The sequence below is a fragment of the Chiloscyllium punctatum genome, chromosome 2 (assembly GCF_047496795.1).
Source record: "Chiloscyllium punctatum isolate Juve2018m chromosome 2, sChiPun1.3, whole genome shotgun sequence".
In the NCBI taxonomy this organism is placed as follows: Eukaryota; Metazoa; Chordata; class Chondrichthyes; order Orectolobiformes; family Hemiscylliidae; genus Chiloscyllium; species Chiloscyllium punctatum.
Genome location: NC_092740.1, coordinates 97,459,362 through 97,473,824, shown reverse-complemented (window position 1 = coordinate 97,473,824; position 14,463 = coordinate 97,459,362). Strand labels below are relative to the sequence as shown.

The window sequence follows — 14,463 nt, the reverse complement described above, 5'->3', positions numbered from 1 at the left end:
CGTGAAAAAGTTGTCCCTTAGGTCCTTTTAAATCTTACCCCTCTCACCCTAAGCCTATGCCCTCTAGTTTTGGACACCTGCACCCCAGGGAAAAGACCTTGTCTATTTACCCTATCTATGCCCCTCATGACTTTATAAACTTCTTTACGATCACCCCACAGCCTCTGACACCCCAGAGAAAATAGAGACCCCAGAATATTCAGCCTCTCCCTATAGCTCAAATCCTCCAACCCTGGCAACATCCTTGCAAATCTTTTTGAACTCTTCCAAAATTTCACAACATCCTTCCTATAGCAGGGACACCAGAACTGCTTTAGCATTCCAATAGTAGCCTAACTAATGCCCTGTACAGCCGCAACATGACCTCCCAATTCCTCTATTCCATGCACTGACAAGCATACCAAATGCGTTCTTCACTATCCTATCTGCCTGCGACTCCACTTCTAAGGGACTATGAGCCTGCACTCCAAGATGTCTTTGTTCAGCAACACTCCCCAAAGACCTTACCATTATGTGTATAAGTCCTGTCCTGGTTTGCTTTTCCAAAATCCAGCACCTCATAATTATCTAAATTAAACTCCATCTGTCAATCCTCAGCCCATCGGCCCATCTGATCAAGGTCCCATTGTGCTCTGAGGTAACCTTTGTTACATCTACAATGTTGACATAATCTGCAAACTTACTTACCATACCCTCTATGTTCACATCCAAATCATTTATATAAATGATGAAAAGCCGATCGTTGTGGCACATTGCTGATCACAGGCCTCCAGTCTGAAAAGCAACCCTCCACCACCACCATCTGTCTTCTACCTTTGAGCCAGTTCTGTATCCAAATAGGTAGTTCTCCCTCTACTCTGTGTGATCTAACCCGGCTTTTGCCCGAAATGTCGATTTCGAAGCTCCTTGGATGCTGCCTGAACTGCTGGGCTCTTCCAGCACCACTAATCCAGAATCTGGTTTCCAGCATCTGCAGTCATTGTTTTTGCCTTTTTAACCAGTCTACCATGTTGGGTGTCTTACTGAAGTCCATACAGATCACGTCCACTGCTCTGCCTCATCAATCATCTTTGTTATTTCTGCAAAAAACACAAAGTGAGAGAGACACACATTTAGCCCAGTTCACAATCTTTGCATTCACCAAGATTAAATTAACCTTTGGGAGGAAACTAATTTTTAAATAAAAAGGTTGTCAAGACTTTAATTTAACAATAATTTTTCAGGCTGCCCACATCTTTAATGTAACAAATTACACAACAGAAGTCTTTGGGCATTTTCTTTTGTCCAGGTGAACACTATAATAACTCAACAGAGGGTAGTAACAATCATCTACCAAGGTGTCAGTATATTTGACTTCAAACTTTTTATGTCAGCCAGGGCTCCCTGATTGGACCATACTGACAGCCCCAATCAGGGAACAATCAGCTGGCCGACCTGGTTACAATCACTAAGACACCATATCAAGAAAAAGGAAACAGCTTAACTTGCATCCAGTTTTGCCCTTCCCTCCTGCCGGCCTCCCGCACGGCACGTCATTTAGACAGCGCACCAAGCAAGAGGGGCTGAGTCCGGGGCTTACTGCAGTCAACACGGCGAGGAGGAGGCTCCCTCTCGGGCTGTGGATGGGGATCCGCCATTTACAAAGCTCAGCGTCGTGGCCGTGCCCGAGCTGATGTGAAGCGGCTCGGTGCCGGGCTGTGGCCGTCATGAAGAGGAAGAACGACAAGCGCAAAGGCTATGTGTCGAAGCGGCGCTCTATACGGAAGAAGCCGGAGGAGGAGCAGCCGGCAGTTGCTGCCGATGTTTACATCAGGGTACAAGGTGAGAAGAGCAAATATCATGGTACAACGTGAGGCAAATTGTTTATTATTATTGATGCGTATCAAATGCTGGACTTGTAAAGCTAGATTGCTGCGGACAAGGTAAAGAAAACAAGGAAAAGGCAAATGCTTCAACCATTTTTGTTGTTTGTTGCTTGCCCAGTTATTATTTCAGTACTGGGAAACGGTCAGTCATTCTCAGAGTTATTGGCAAATCAGGTATCAAATATATTGTTTTTTAAAAAAACCTTTCTACTGAATTTCACTGGATAATGGTCCACAACTGCCAAACATGGCATTTTACCAGAACCCAGCATGAAACTAGTGAGATAGATTATGAGACAGTTGAAAATCAAGTGTGGGTTATAGTAATAATTTGTTTGATTTACGTTGCTAAGGAAGCGATTATCTTTCTTTTCAAACAGGAATGTAACGAAATGAGCCTAAGCCTTGTAAACGTTTAGCTCAGTAGAATTGGGGCTAAACAGGAACTGTGATCAGTTATTTACATTGCTGAGGGGGAAATCTAGGTAGAGCTGTGCATCATTCCTATCAGTTTGCATTTTCAGAACATACTTACATCATGTGTGTTAATATCATGTGTTACATTGATGCAAACAGTTGCCCCATAGTTTCCTACTGGTATGACCCATGACAGCAATTATTAGAATTTCAAATGTATATGAAGAAAGAATATTTTTAACTTTTGAAAGCAAAAGCTATTTTCAGTGTCTTTGTACATAATCAGACCATTGCAATGATGCCTGTTGAGTGAGTGAAGTTTGGGGTCACACCTGTGGGTATTTCACAAACCAGTCACCTTGTATCTGCAGCTCCCCACAAAGTAGACAAGATCACACCGCGAGCAGCCAATTGTGATATACTAATTGTGATATACCTGTAGATTGCTATTTCATCTTGAAACAAACACATGGCTGTTCTATAATGATAAGGAGTACAAATTAATTATAATCTTGCAGTCACTTCTAAGATAGTAACCCATTCAAATGTTACAAAGTTGAGTGGTGTATTAGTCATCAGAACTCCTGGATCAATAATGTTTTGAAAGCCAATATGATTTAATGATGTTTTTAGTAAACTGTATTTTTAAAAATAATTAGATTTAATGAAAGTGATTCACAATAAATTTATTAAATCCTATTGTTTTGAGTAGTGACTTATGACCAGATTTTTAAGCCATGTTGTCATCTTTTGCCCCAATACCTGGTACTCTACTTGTAACGCTGAAAGATTTATAGAATCCCTACAGTGTGGGAGCAGACCATTCAGCCAGCTGAGTCCATACTGACCCTCTGAAGAGCATCCCACCCAGAAACACTCTTTCCCACCCCACCCCCCACCACACACACACACACACAATCCATGTAACCCTGCATTTCCCATGGCCAAACCACCTAACCTGCACGTGCTTGGACTGTAGGAAGATATCAGAACACCCAGAGAACACCTATGCAACCGTAGGGAGAATGTGCAAACTCCACATGGATAGTTGCCTGAGGTGGAATCGAACCCATGTCTCTGGTGCTGTAAAATGGCAATGCGAACCACTGAGCCACCGTACTGTCCTCTGATTTTGGCACAACATGAAGGAAAGCACTAGTCAGTTGATTGTTTTTTAAAAAAACCTTTGATTTCTTGTATCATTAGTCAGATCATTGGATGTACGCTCCTTTAGTTAAGTACCTGTAAAGAATTTGAAAGGAAAATTAAGTTTTGAAAAGCATGTACAGCAAAGGATTATGTACATTTGTTATATAATTGTACATGCAAACTTCATTCACCAAATATTATTACAGAAAATTCAAACTGCATTTCAACCTCTGAAAAGTGTGGAGAATATGGGTTTTAGAACAGTCTATTCCTAGAAATAGCACAACTTTATAATTGCACTCACTATCTGTAGAACATGTTAATATGGTTCGTATTTGTCACAATAAATAGGGCATATGAAAGAAATACATGACATCATGTATCATAATTCATTAACATCACATTGTCAATCTGAATGAAACTATTGGTTTATGGGTATTATGCATGTTTATGGTACACATGCTGTTTATACTGTTGTGATTTCTGATTCTGCCACAGTAGATTTATAGCATATCAGAGGAATAAACTGAGTGGGGTATCCCAGTATTGGAGTAAGTGTTTTTAAATTACCCCAGTAATTTTGCTTTTGAAACTCAAGGCACATTAGCTAAATTTCCATACAACAAACTAGAGAGAATATTTTATTATTGAGAGAGTAAGATATGTGAAGGAACAGTTGTAGTTCAGTATTGTATGAACATCAAAGACTCTGCACAAATGCAAAAATTATTGAAAAATATCTCTTAGCCTTTATCTCAAAGGGATTAGAATATAAACATGAAGTAATGCTTCAATTGTGCAGTCTTTTGTTGAGATCTATTCTTACTCATTCAACAACCCATTCAAATACATTTTGGAGTGTAGACAGCAGGCTCATTCGATTTGTTTATAGAACAAATGCACCCAAGACACTAAATACCACTGCCAGTTTCAAACCAACAAAACATATAATTTGGTAAAACTTGACACCTGCATGTTATTCCTCAATATTGGACTGAAACCTCTAAACTCGAAAGATGAAAGCATGTCTGTTCCAACTAATTTGGGGTTAGCATATAAAATTTAATGTACATTGAATCACTGCAAACTCTGTTTCTTGGGGAAAAAAATGCATGACTGTACATGAAAACGTGGTGTACTAATTGGGCAGTCTGCCATAAACATGGTCTATTAGGTGGTAGTGATTCCTGCGCTCCTAAATGCTTTGGAGACTTGGACAACTATAGCCGACACCTTAAAACGCTGGAGGAGTATACCAGCAGTGCCTTTGCATGATCCTCTAAATTCCTTGGCAGAAAAGGCAGGCACATTATGGTGTCTTCTTGCAAACCAACTTGCCCAGCATCGAGGCACTAATCACTAAAAAATAAACTCGACTGGGTGAGACATTGCTTTTGGAGGTTGATGACTGATATATGAACAATGGAGATACCTCAGGAATGTCCTTAAAGAATCCATGAAGAAGTCAAACACAACCACCAACTCATAGGAAATCCAAACTTGTGACTGGTATTATGTATTATTCTTAACATAGTAAAACATGCTTTGCAAGGGTGTTGACAAATTAAAGTTGACACTGAGCCACATCGCCATCAGGAAGTATTCTTGATTGATAAGATAAGTTTTTATTTTCACTAAAACCTACATTTATTAAATACAGTACATTTAATAACCACCAGATGTTCCAAAGCACTTTACAACAATGCAATACAAAGATTGTAATTTGGAAATTTGGCAGCTAATTTGCATATGGCAAACTGTTATTTGTTCAAGTGGTAATGACCAGATCAAATCTCAAAATGGCATCCCATACAGTGAAGCTGTATACTGTACTGAAGTATCAGCCTAGATCATTGTGCTATCCCTGAAGTTGAACATAAATCCAAAACCATCAGAGAGTGACTGGTGGCACTGAACCACAGGTGATACCCAAAAATACTTTAAGGAGAATCTTAAAGTTAGAGGGAGAGGCACAGAGGTTTAGGGCAGGAAGTTTAGGGAGAGAAAATCTTAGAGAAGAGGCAACTGTAGGTCAAGAAACAATGAAATTCAGTAATGTGGAAGAGGATTAGAGATCTCAAAGGGTTAGAAGGCTGGAGCAAGTTTCAGAGGTAGGGAGGTGAGGAATTTGAAAACATGATGACAATCATTTTCATATAAACAGTTTTGGATCATATACAGTACTCGATGCAGGGAGCATAATGGTGATGAGTGATTTGAACATTGTGTAATTTAGGATATGGGCAGCCGAGTTAGGAATGAATCTAAGTCTATAAAGATTGGAAAGTGGAAGGCAGCCAGGAGAACATTTAAATATTTAGAGGTAACAAAACCAGAGAGGAGAGTTTCATCAGTAGACCAGTGAAAGGCAAGTGAAGGGGGTGATGGTATGGAGGTGAAACGTTATGGACAGGATATAAAGTCAGAATATAAAGCAGGATACCAATGTTGTGAATTCGGGCTCAATTAACTTTTAAAAAATCACTATATGTAATTTGATTAACAATTTATTTCAAATTAGAATTACTCACAATAATTTAATTATTAGGTGCTTACCCCAATTCCTTAGTTTCTAGGAATAACCCTTTAACCACTGACTATTTATATTTGTTTTTGGAAATCATCAACTTGAAGTGTATGGATCCTTTCATCTATGTTTTGTTAGCACTTCCCCTTATGAAGTAATGATCTAATTAGGCAATGTTTCTATTTATTGCTGATTTATTGTTATAGATTAGCATGTATATATTAGTAGCTTCATTCCCAATACATGACGTGTATATGGTTAATTTAATTTAAGGAACCTTCCTTTTTTTTATCAAACTCCCAGTGCTTATATTTCAGTTCACTCTGACGACAAGAGCTGTACAAATTACAAAGAGGATTTTTTAATCTACAGAGACAGGAAATTAAAGTATTTTGAAGAATTTTGTTGTAAGATGATAATGTTACACTTTTTGCTGCTGGCAAAAGTGAGATGGAAATCTAAGTATTTTCTGAAAGCTATCATTGATTCTTTTCTTAGACCACGAATAGTAATTTCAAACAGGGAATTTTCACTGATATCCTTGTTTCCAACCCCTTATCCCGTTCACATGTTATGTGCTCCTCACCACATGCTACCTTGTACTTCAATTGATCTGCAGTACAGAAAGATGTTTAATTGTGCTAGTTGGGATTGTCAGTTGGGCTAGCAGTGTGGACAGATGTGTGTACAGGAAGCTACATATATTTAAAAAAAAAACACACCTGTATGTAGCGCACATATGCCCACACTCCCCTTGCTTCTACTCAGTAAAATATGTGACAGCCATTCTTTGATTCATTTTATTAGAACAATGTCTTGACCAATCAGACCAAATATGCCTGATTTAAAATTTAAACTTAGCTTTGCAGTTAAGTACTGAACATCATTAATTGGTGCATTCTTTATGGCAACCATTTGGTTAATCAGAATTCACTTGCCAAACAATTAACACTCTTCTCACCCCTTTACTTTGATATTCATATATATTGCCCTGATGAGTGCAGGGCAAAAAGCTACAACAAAATGTCTTTTTTTCACCAATTCTTAAATATTACTTGACCCAGTTTCTTGAACTTTGACCCATATTACAAGGCTAGGAGTATTTTCATTTCCCTTCCATATTACATGTAACTAGTGGCTTCGACTGGCTAAGGCTTCCATGCAGAATGCCTTATGAGACAATTCACACAAAGTGCAATAACTATGTCACAATTTAATTTAAAATATATTGTAGAGGCACAGGTGTTGGACTGCAGTTGACAAAATCAGAAGTCACACAATACCAGGTTATAGCCAACAGGTTTATTTGAAATCACAAGCTTTTGAGCACTGCTCCTTCATTGGGTGAAATGTCTGTAGTGTCATGGCAGAAGCTGGGGGCTCCTTGTACAATGGGTTTCAAGATGCCCTCAACATAGTCAGAGAGGTTCTCACACAGGGCCCCCTTGCCTGGTACGATGTCTGAGTGTTTGCAACTTGTGTAGCTTCGGAAGGCAGTAGAAGTCTCCTCTGCGAGAAGTCCATGAGATGAGAGTGAATTGGATACTCTGAAGGTCTGGATCGGTCTGTTGAGTTGACGGGAGTGTTCTTTGGTCAGATCGGCAGTTAGTTGGCTGTAGTGTTCCTGAATGTTTAGTTGTCAGCACGCTTGCTTGCAGTAGCCCGTTCTATTCTGTATGATGGTGGCTCCTCCTTTGTCTTCTGGTTTGATGACTATGTTGTGTTTGATCTTAAGAGCATGGATGGTGTTGCCTTCTGCTGGGGTGACGTTTTGGATTTTCTTGTGAGCTAATGCATCTGGTATTGACACATCTGTTAATGGCTTGAGTGTACAATGCCCTTCTGGAGGTGTCCAAGTCGACTCTTTCTTCTTTGTTTGCTACACTGCGGGTCTCTCTGACGAGTTCATTGGTTGTCTTATTGGACTCACTGCTCATATTTTTGTGTTTGTGGAAGAATTCCCAGAGTCTCATTTGCCTGATAAATTCCTCTATCTACCATGAGACCATTGGGATCCATTTTTGTAGTGGAGCCAAAATTGAGCCCTTGGCCAAGAACTTCAATTTTGTCTGGTTGAAGGGTGTGGTCAGACAAGTTGTGGTAGTATCGGTTTCAACCATGTACCGGGTGAGGCTTGGTTACTGCTGATGGTGATGCCGAGTTTCTCAAGTTTCCTGTTCTTGGTAGGCATGTAGGTGGCATAGTTCTGTTGCCTCATCAGCTTGGAAGTGTCTCAGAGCTGACCTGCTGTGTCCTGAGCACATGCTGACAATATGAACTCTGTCTTGATTTTGAGGTTGCGATGTCTGCTGTAGAGCAGATGTATGAGATGTTTACCATCCCATCTCTCATACTCCTCAGAGTCCCTCAGAATAGTCTGTTGTGGGTTGACTTGAGTGGGTTCATGATCTGAAGTCCTTTTGGGATCTTCTCTGCTTTTTTGCATTTCCACAGAACTTGATGTCTGTGTCGATATGAGTGATCTTCTTGGAGACTCTCTCCACTTTAAGCAGACAGTTTGTGGTGTCAATGGTAGCCATGATGTGGAGGTGCTGGTGTTGGACTGTGGGTGGACAAAATCAGAAGTCATGTGACACCAGGTTATAGTTCAATAGGTTTATTTGAAATCACAAGCTTCACCTGATGAAGGAGCAGCGCTTTGAAAGTTTGTGATTTCAAATAAACCTGTTGGACCGTAACCTGGTGTCATGTGATTTCTAATTTAAGATAAATATAATTATTGTAACTTCAGTTTACTTTTCTATTCATGGACAAATTAGATAATGATGATAATTATAATGATACAAACTCCACAGTGTGACTTAATTGTCATGCTCAATAATTTAATGATCCTATAAATTGAAAGGTTGCTTTCCATCACCATAGGATTTGTAATCTTGCATTCAACTTTTGAGCAGGTACCAATGTGAACAGTAAGTTAATGAGACATTTGTATTGTTCTTTAGCCTGTGTAAAATACAATTTTTTTTTCTGTATTTGATTTTATTGCTGGGCCATTGTTTTAAATTGAAATCCATTGTGGTTTCATCAGTGCTGAGGTCTTTGTTCCTGGATAACATATCTCTTACTTAAGATGCTTCATCTGCATTATTTCCAAATTGCTAAGCATTCTATCAAAACAGAAAGAACCAAGGATGCTGTAAATCAGAAACAAAAACAGAAGTTGCTGGAAAACCTCAGCAGGTCTGGCAGCATCTGTGAAGAGAAATCAAAGTTAACATTTCAGATCTCGTGACCCTTCCTCAGAACCAAAATGTTAACTTTGATTTCTCTTCATAGATGCTGCCAGACCTGCTGAGCTTTTCAACTAATCATTCATGGGAAGTGGGTGATGATGGTTGGGCCAACATTTATTGGCCATACCTTGTTGCCCTTAAAAAGATGGTGATGAATTGCCTTCTTGAACTGCTGTAATTGATTTGGTATGGGTGGATCTACAATGCCATTAGGGAGGGAGTTCCAGGATTTTGACCCAGTGACACTGAAGGTTTTGAGTTATATATATTTAAGTCAGGCTGGTGAGTTGCTGTGAAGGGAACGTGCAAGTGATGGTGTTCCTAAGTATCTGCTAACATAGTATTTATTATTGTTCTTTCCAATGTCATTGATTAAATTGATTTTTTTTTATCTGTTGCATTTTATGGAGATGTAAAGCTGGTTTGAAATTCCAAGATGTACTAAAAGTATAATACATTTATGGAATTGCACTTTGTAAGCACTGAAATGTGTGCTCTGCATTTGACTGGCTTCAGGACTTTATTCGTAACTCAATTTGAATCATAGATTCCCTACAGTGTGGGAACAGGCTATTTGGCCCAACAAGTCGACACTGACCCTCCGAAGAGTAACCCATCCAGACCCATTCCCCTACCCTATTACTCAACATTTACCCCTAACTAATGCACCTAATCTACACATCCGTGAACTCCATGGGCAATTTTGCATGACCAATCCACCTAAACTGCACGTTTTTGGATTGTGGGAGGAAACTGGAGCACCCGAAGGAAACCCACGCAGACACAGGGAGAATGTGCAAACTCCACACAGACAGTCGCACGAGGCTGGAAATGAATCCAGGTCCCTGGCACTGTGAGGCAGCAGTGCTAATTTAATATTCAGAATAATAATGACCGTATTGGAGGTCCTGCAAAAAATTGTGAGCTTTAATGTAGAACCACACAGAATCCTTCTTTTTAGGGCATCCTAAGGATGATTTCATTCCACTCCAAGGGCTCTGAGTGCCTAAGTGGTCGGATTCCGAATCCACAAATCCTGCCACAGGTGGGGCAGCTGAAGTTTACTAAAATGGATAGGTAAGATATTTGGGTTTTAACATGCTCCTTTCACTATTTGTCCTTGTAAAATAACTGGTTCCTTTTTGGATGCTTCTTTTAGATTGGATAACCTTGGGGTAGAGATTCCCATGAGTCAGTGCAGATATTGCAATATTTCACAGAGCACCAGAGGATGTCCTTGAAGTGTTTACTCTGCCCTCCTGGTCACGATCTGCTGTGATGAAGCTAAGAGTAGAGAGCCTAGCTGTGGAAGTCTTGTGTTAGGCACACACGTATGTGGCCAGTCCAGTGCAGCTGATCAATGGTAACTAGTGCCTTTATGCTGGAATGTTGGCCTCCGAGATTGGGGCACTTATTCCCACCAGTGCAAATACAGGATTTTGCAGAGGTAGTACTGAAGGTATCATGCAGAATCACTTTAGAAAAGTCAGGATTGTCCCTGCCAACTACACCAACTCATGATTTTTTTGGTGTTCAAAATGAATTTCTTATTTAGGACACTAAACTCTGAATGAGCTCAGTAAAGGATTTAAAGTACAAAAATTTGAATTTGGAACTTTTTGGGTGTTCAAAACCAGTATAAATTAATGAAGTCCGAGATGATGGTGAGCAACGTATGGGATGAGTAAGATACAGGTAGCACAGGGTTCTGTTTGAGCTGAAGTTAGGGAGGATGGTGCTGACAAGGGCACAATTTAGGATTTCAGTAGCAGATGGGCTGAAGAAGGGTAGAAGTGAATGATGCTAAGGACATCAAAGTACATAGACTTTGTGATGGAGAGGATTTGAAGGTGAAATCTCATTGCATTGACCCAAGGGTAGTTATTTTTAGTTAGCTATAATTTGCTATCGAAATAGCAGAGTGCTAATGGTACTTGCCATTATTGATGTGCAAATTCTACAGCAAGGGCAGATGTGCAGTTAAACACAGAAATTCAAAAGTTGCTGTTGGGAATTTGGCACCTGGCCAATAGCTTTTGCAAAAAAAGCATCTTGCTTTGTGCCTCACCAACGAATGTGATGCTGCTGCATTTGCATAGCAAAAATGAACTATACTAGCCTCACATTGCTGCTTCTTATCCATTTCAGTTTAAGCACATTTTTAATGATGCAATAGGTGTTCTTTACTGACAAGCAATCTCTTTGGTTTTGAAAATGAACTATTACAAGCCTCATTTCTTCAGTTTTTAAAGATGTTAACTTGTTAAATTATTCTCCCCTTTTTATCTCTCTCTAGATTTTCTCTCTGTACTTTTCTTTCTGTATCTGAGTTGACATTGAATTCAGAGTTGAAAAATGTGGTGCTGGAAAAACACAGCAGGCCAGGCAGCATCTGAGGAGCAGGAGAATCGACGTTTCGGGCATAGGCCCTTCTTCAGGAAACGTCAAGCTTATGCCCAAAACGTCGATTCTCCTGCTCCTCGGATGCTGCCTGGCCTGCTGTGTTTTTCCAGCACCACATTTTTCAACTCTGGTCTCCAGCATCTGCAGTCCTCACTTTCTCCAAGTTGACATTGAATTCACCCATTCTAGGTATAGATCAGAAAGGATAGAGAAAGACAATTGGTTAAAAAGTCTCAAGCAGCATCAGTCTCGAGGCATGCAACAGAATGAGGAGGCAGTCCTCCTTGAATTATGACTGCCATCATGAAGATTGAATCCATGCCATCGGCAACATTTTGTCACATTTTAGCCATCTAGCCAATTGAGCTAACTGACCCACGGCCATTCACAGTACTTGTGCTGTTCATTTCACAGTTCTTCAATGTGGCTAATGAGATGTATAGTTGCTCTGCTCCCTCAAGTTCCAAATGCCTGTTCCCATCCTGTGATGTTATTAGCTCAATTTTCAGCAACTTGCCCTGCGAGAATGTTAAAAATCTAACCTAGTCCTAAATCTGGATTCGTGGTGCTGGGAGAACACAGCAGTTCAGGCAGCATCCAGTTTACCTAGTCCTAAATCTGTCTAATGCCTTGGATTCTCTCAAACAGTAAATTATGGTCCAATGTGTTATTTTTGATGGGCAAAACATTTCTAAAAAAAAAACTAATAAATAATGTTTCCAGGATCTGAATCATGAAGGCTCTTTCTCCCTTTGCCTCAAGCCATCACATAAGCATATTATACTTTTGTATTCCACAATAATTCTAAAATTGCATTAACATTCTTTTATTGCCTCCAATAATATGAAAATACCCAGCTATCATTCTATTTACATCCTTGATCTGAATGGGCAAAAAAGGAGAGGAGATGCAAATACTTTTTACAACTTTAGAATTTAACTTTAGGTAATTGAATTTTGTAAGCTTTGAAATTCATGAAATAACTTGTACTTGAGTATATATTTCATTTTGCATAAACTGATTTTTTGAGAGGTACTGTGATAATATTGCATTCTTATTTTTGTCTTGGTTTTTAATTCTTTTCTCTAGAAACCCACAGTTTGTTATATGGCTATTTAAAAAAAGTCAAAAGTGCAATGCGGTTTTTAGATGATTTGATTTCTGAACTTTCCCTTTCTGCAGCGTATTTAATTATTTCTATCTGATATTGCTCTCATAATTATTTTCTTTTATTTGGCTTTGGAAAGTTATACCTCTGTTCTACTGTTTTTGTTTAGGGCATTCGATGAAATCCCTCATGGTAGGCTTATTTTGAAAATTAAGATGAATGGGATTCATGGTGAGTTCCTCATGGATTCAGAATTGGCTTGCCCACAGAAGGCAGAGGGAGTGGTGGAAGGTTGTTTTTCAAACTGGAGGTCCGTGACTAGTGGTTTTACGCAGGGATCTGTCCTGGGACCTCTGCTGTTTGTGATATATATAAATGACTTGGATAAAAATGTAGATGGGTGAGAAATACATTTGTAGACAATTCAAAGATTGGTGGAGTTGTGGTTGATGTAGAAGGTTATCAAAGGATATCGCCAAATACAGATCAGTCGCAGATATGAGCGGAGAAATGGCAGATGAAGTTTAATCCAGGTAAATGTGAGGTGCTGCAGTTTGGGAGATCAAATGTCAAGGAAAAATATATAATTAATGACAGGGTCCTGAACAGCAATGATATACAGAGGGATCTTGGGGTTCCAGACTATAGCTCCTTGAAAGTGATCATGCAAATAGGTTAGGTGATGAAGAAAGAGTATGGCATGCCTGCCTTTATTGGTCGGGGAATTGAGTGCAAGAGTCAGGATGTCATGTTGCAGCTTTATAAGATGTTGAGTAGGCCACACTTGGAGAACTACATTTGATTCTGGTTGCCACATTACAGGAAGGATGTGGAGGCTTTGCAGAGGGTACAAAAGAGGTTTACCAGGATGCTGCTTGGATTAGAGGGTATGAATTATAAGAGGAGGCTAGAAAATCTCGGGGTTTTTTTCTCTGGAGCGTTGGAGGCTGAGGGGGAAACTTGAAAGTAGTCTATAAAATTGAGATGCATAGATAGGGTTAACTGTCATAATCTTTTTCTCAGAGTTCAAATATCTAAAACTAGGGGGCTTGCATTTAAGGAAAAAGGAAGGAAGTTCAAAGGAGATGTCAGGGGCTAATTTTTATTTATACAGAGTGGGTAGATGGTGGAACGTGCTGCCAAGGGTGGTAGTGTAGGCAGATAATGATGGGGCATTTAAGAGACTTTTAGAAAAGCACATGAATATGCAAGAATTGGGAGGATATGGCCCAAGGGCAGGCAGAAAGGATTTTTATTGTCATGATTATTATAACATCATGGGCCAAAGGGCCGGTTCCTGTGCTGCACAGTCGGTTCTGATATAACACAATAGTTCTGTTCTCATACTATCTCGCATTATAAGAAAATTGCATGATAGCCGTGCCATATAAATGAATAGGGCCAGAATCACATTATAGTCAATATAGGTAAAGAAAGTTTGCATTCTACAAATAATGGTCTAAATTATTCAATCGCTTTATAACCAATTTGCACTTAAGAAATATGCATTATAGCAGAATAGACTGTACATTTCTATGTTTGTATTAAGTATGAGAAGAATAAATATTTTTTAAGTGGAAGATGGAGTCTGAGCTATGAAAGGAGGGTAGTTTAGGATAGTTTCAGCAATTGTTTCAGCTCTGCTGAATGGAGTTCCTTATCCTAGTTATTATTCACTTTGAAGCATGTTTTTAGATCAGGATAGGATGGAGCCCGCTCATGTCATCCTCAAGTAAT

At 39.4% G+C, this 14,463-nt stretch overlaps 1 protein-coding gene across 2 annotated transcripts in view; it reads left to right on the top strand.

Moving 5' to 3' along the window:
- The first annotated feature begins 1,529 nt into the window (after positions 1–1,529).
- The window catches only part of LOC140486934 (dual specificity protein phosphatase CDC14A-like), a 97,114-nt gene continuing 84,180 nt past the window's right edge, over positions 1,530–14,463 (top strand). For both annotated transcript variants that reach the window (XR_011962675.1, XM_072586143.1), the window contains exon 1: positions 1,530–1,821. Coding sequence is in view for 1 of the 2 variants with exons in the window: in XM_072586143.1 (XP_072442244.1) it covers positions 1,707–1,821 (115 nt within the window). In the remaining variant the exon portion in view is untranslated. The remainder of the gene's footprint in view (positions 1,822–14,463) is intronic.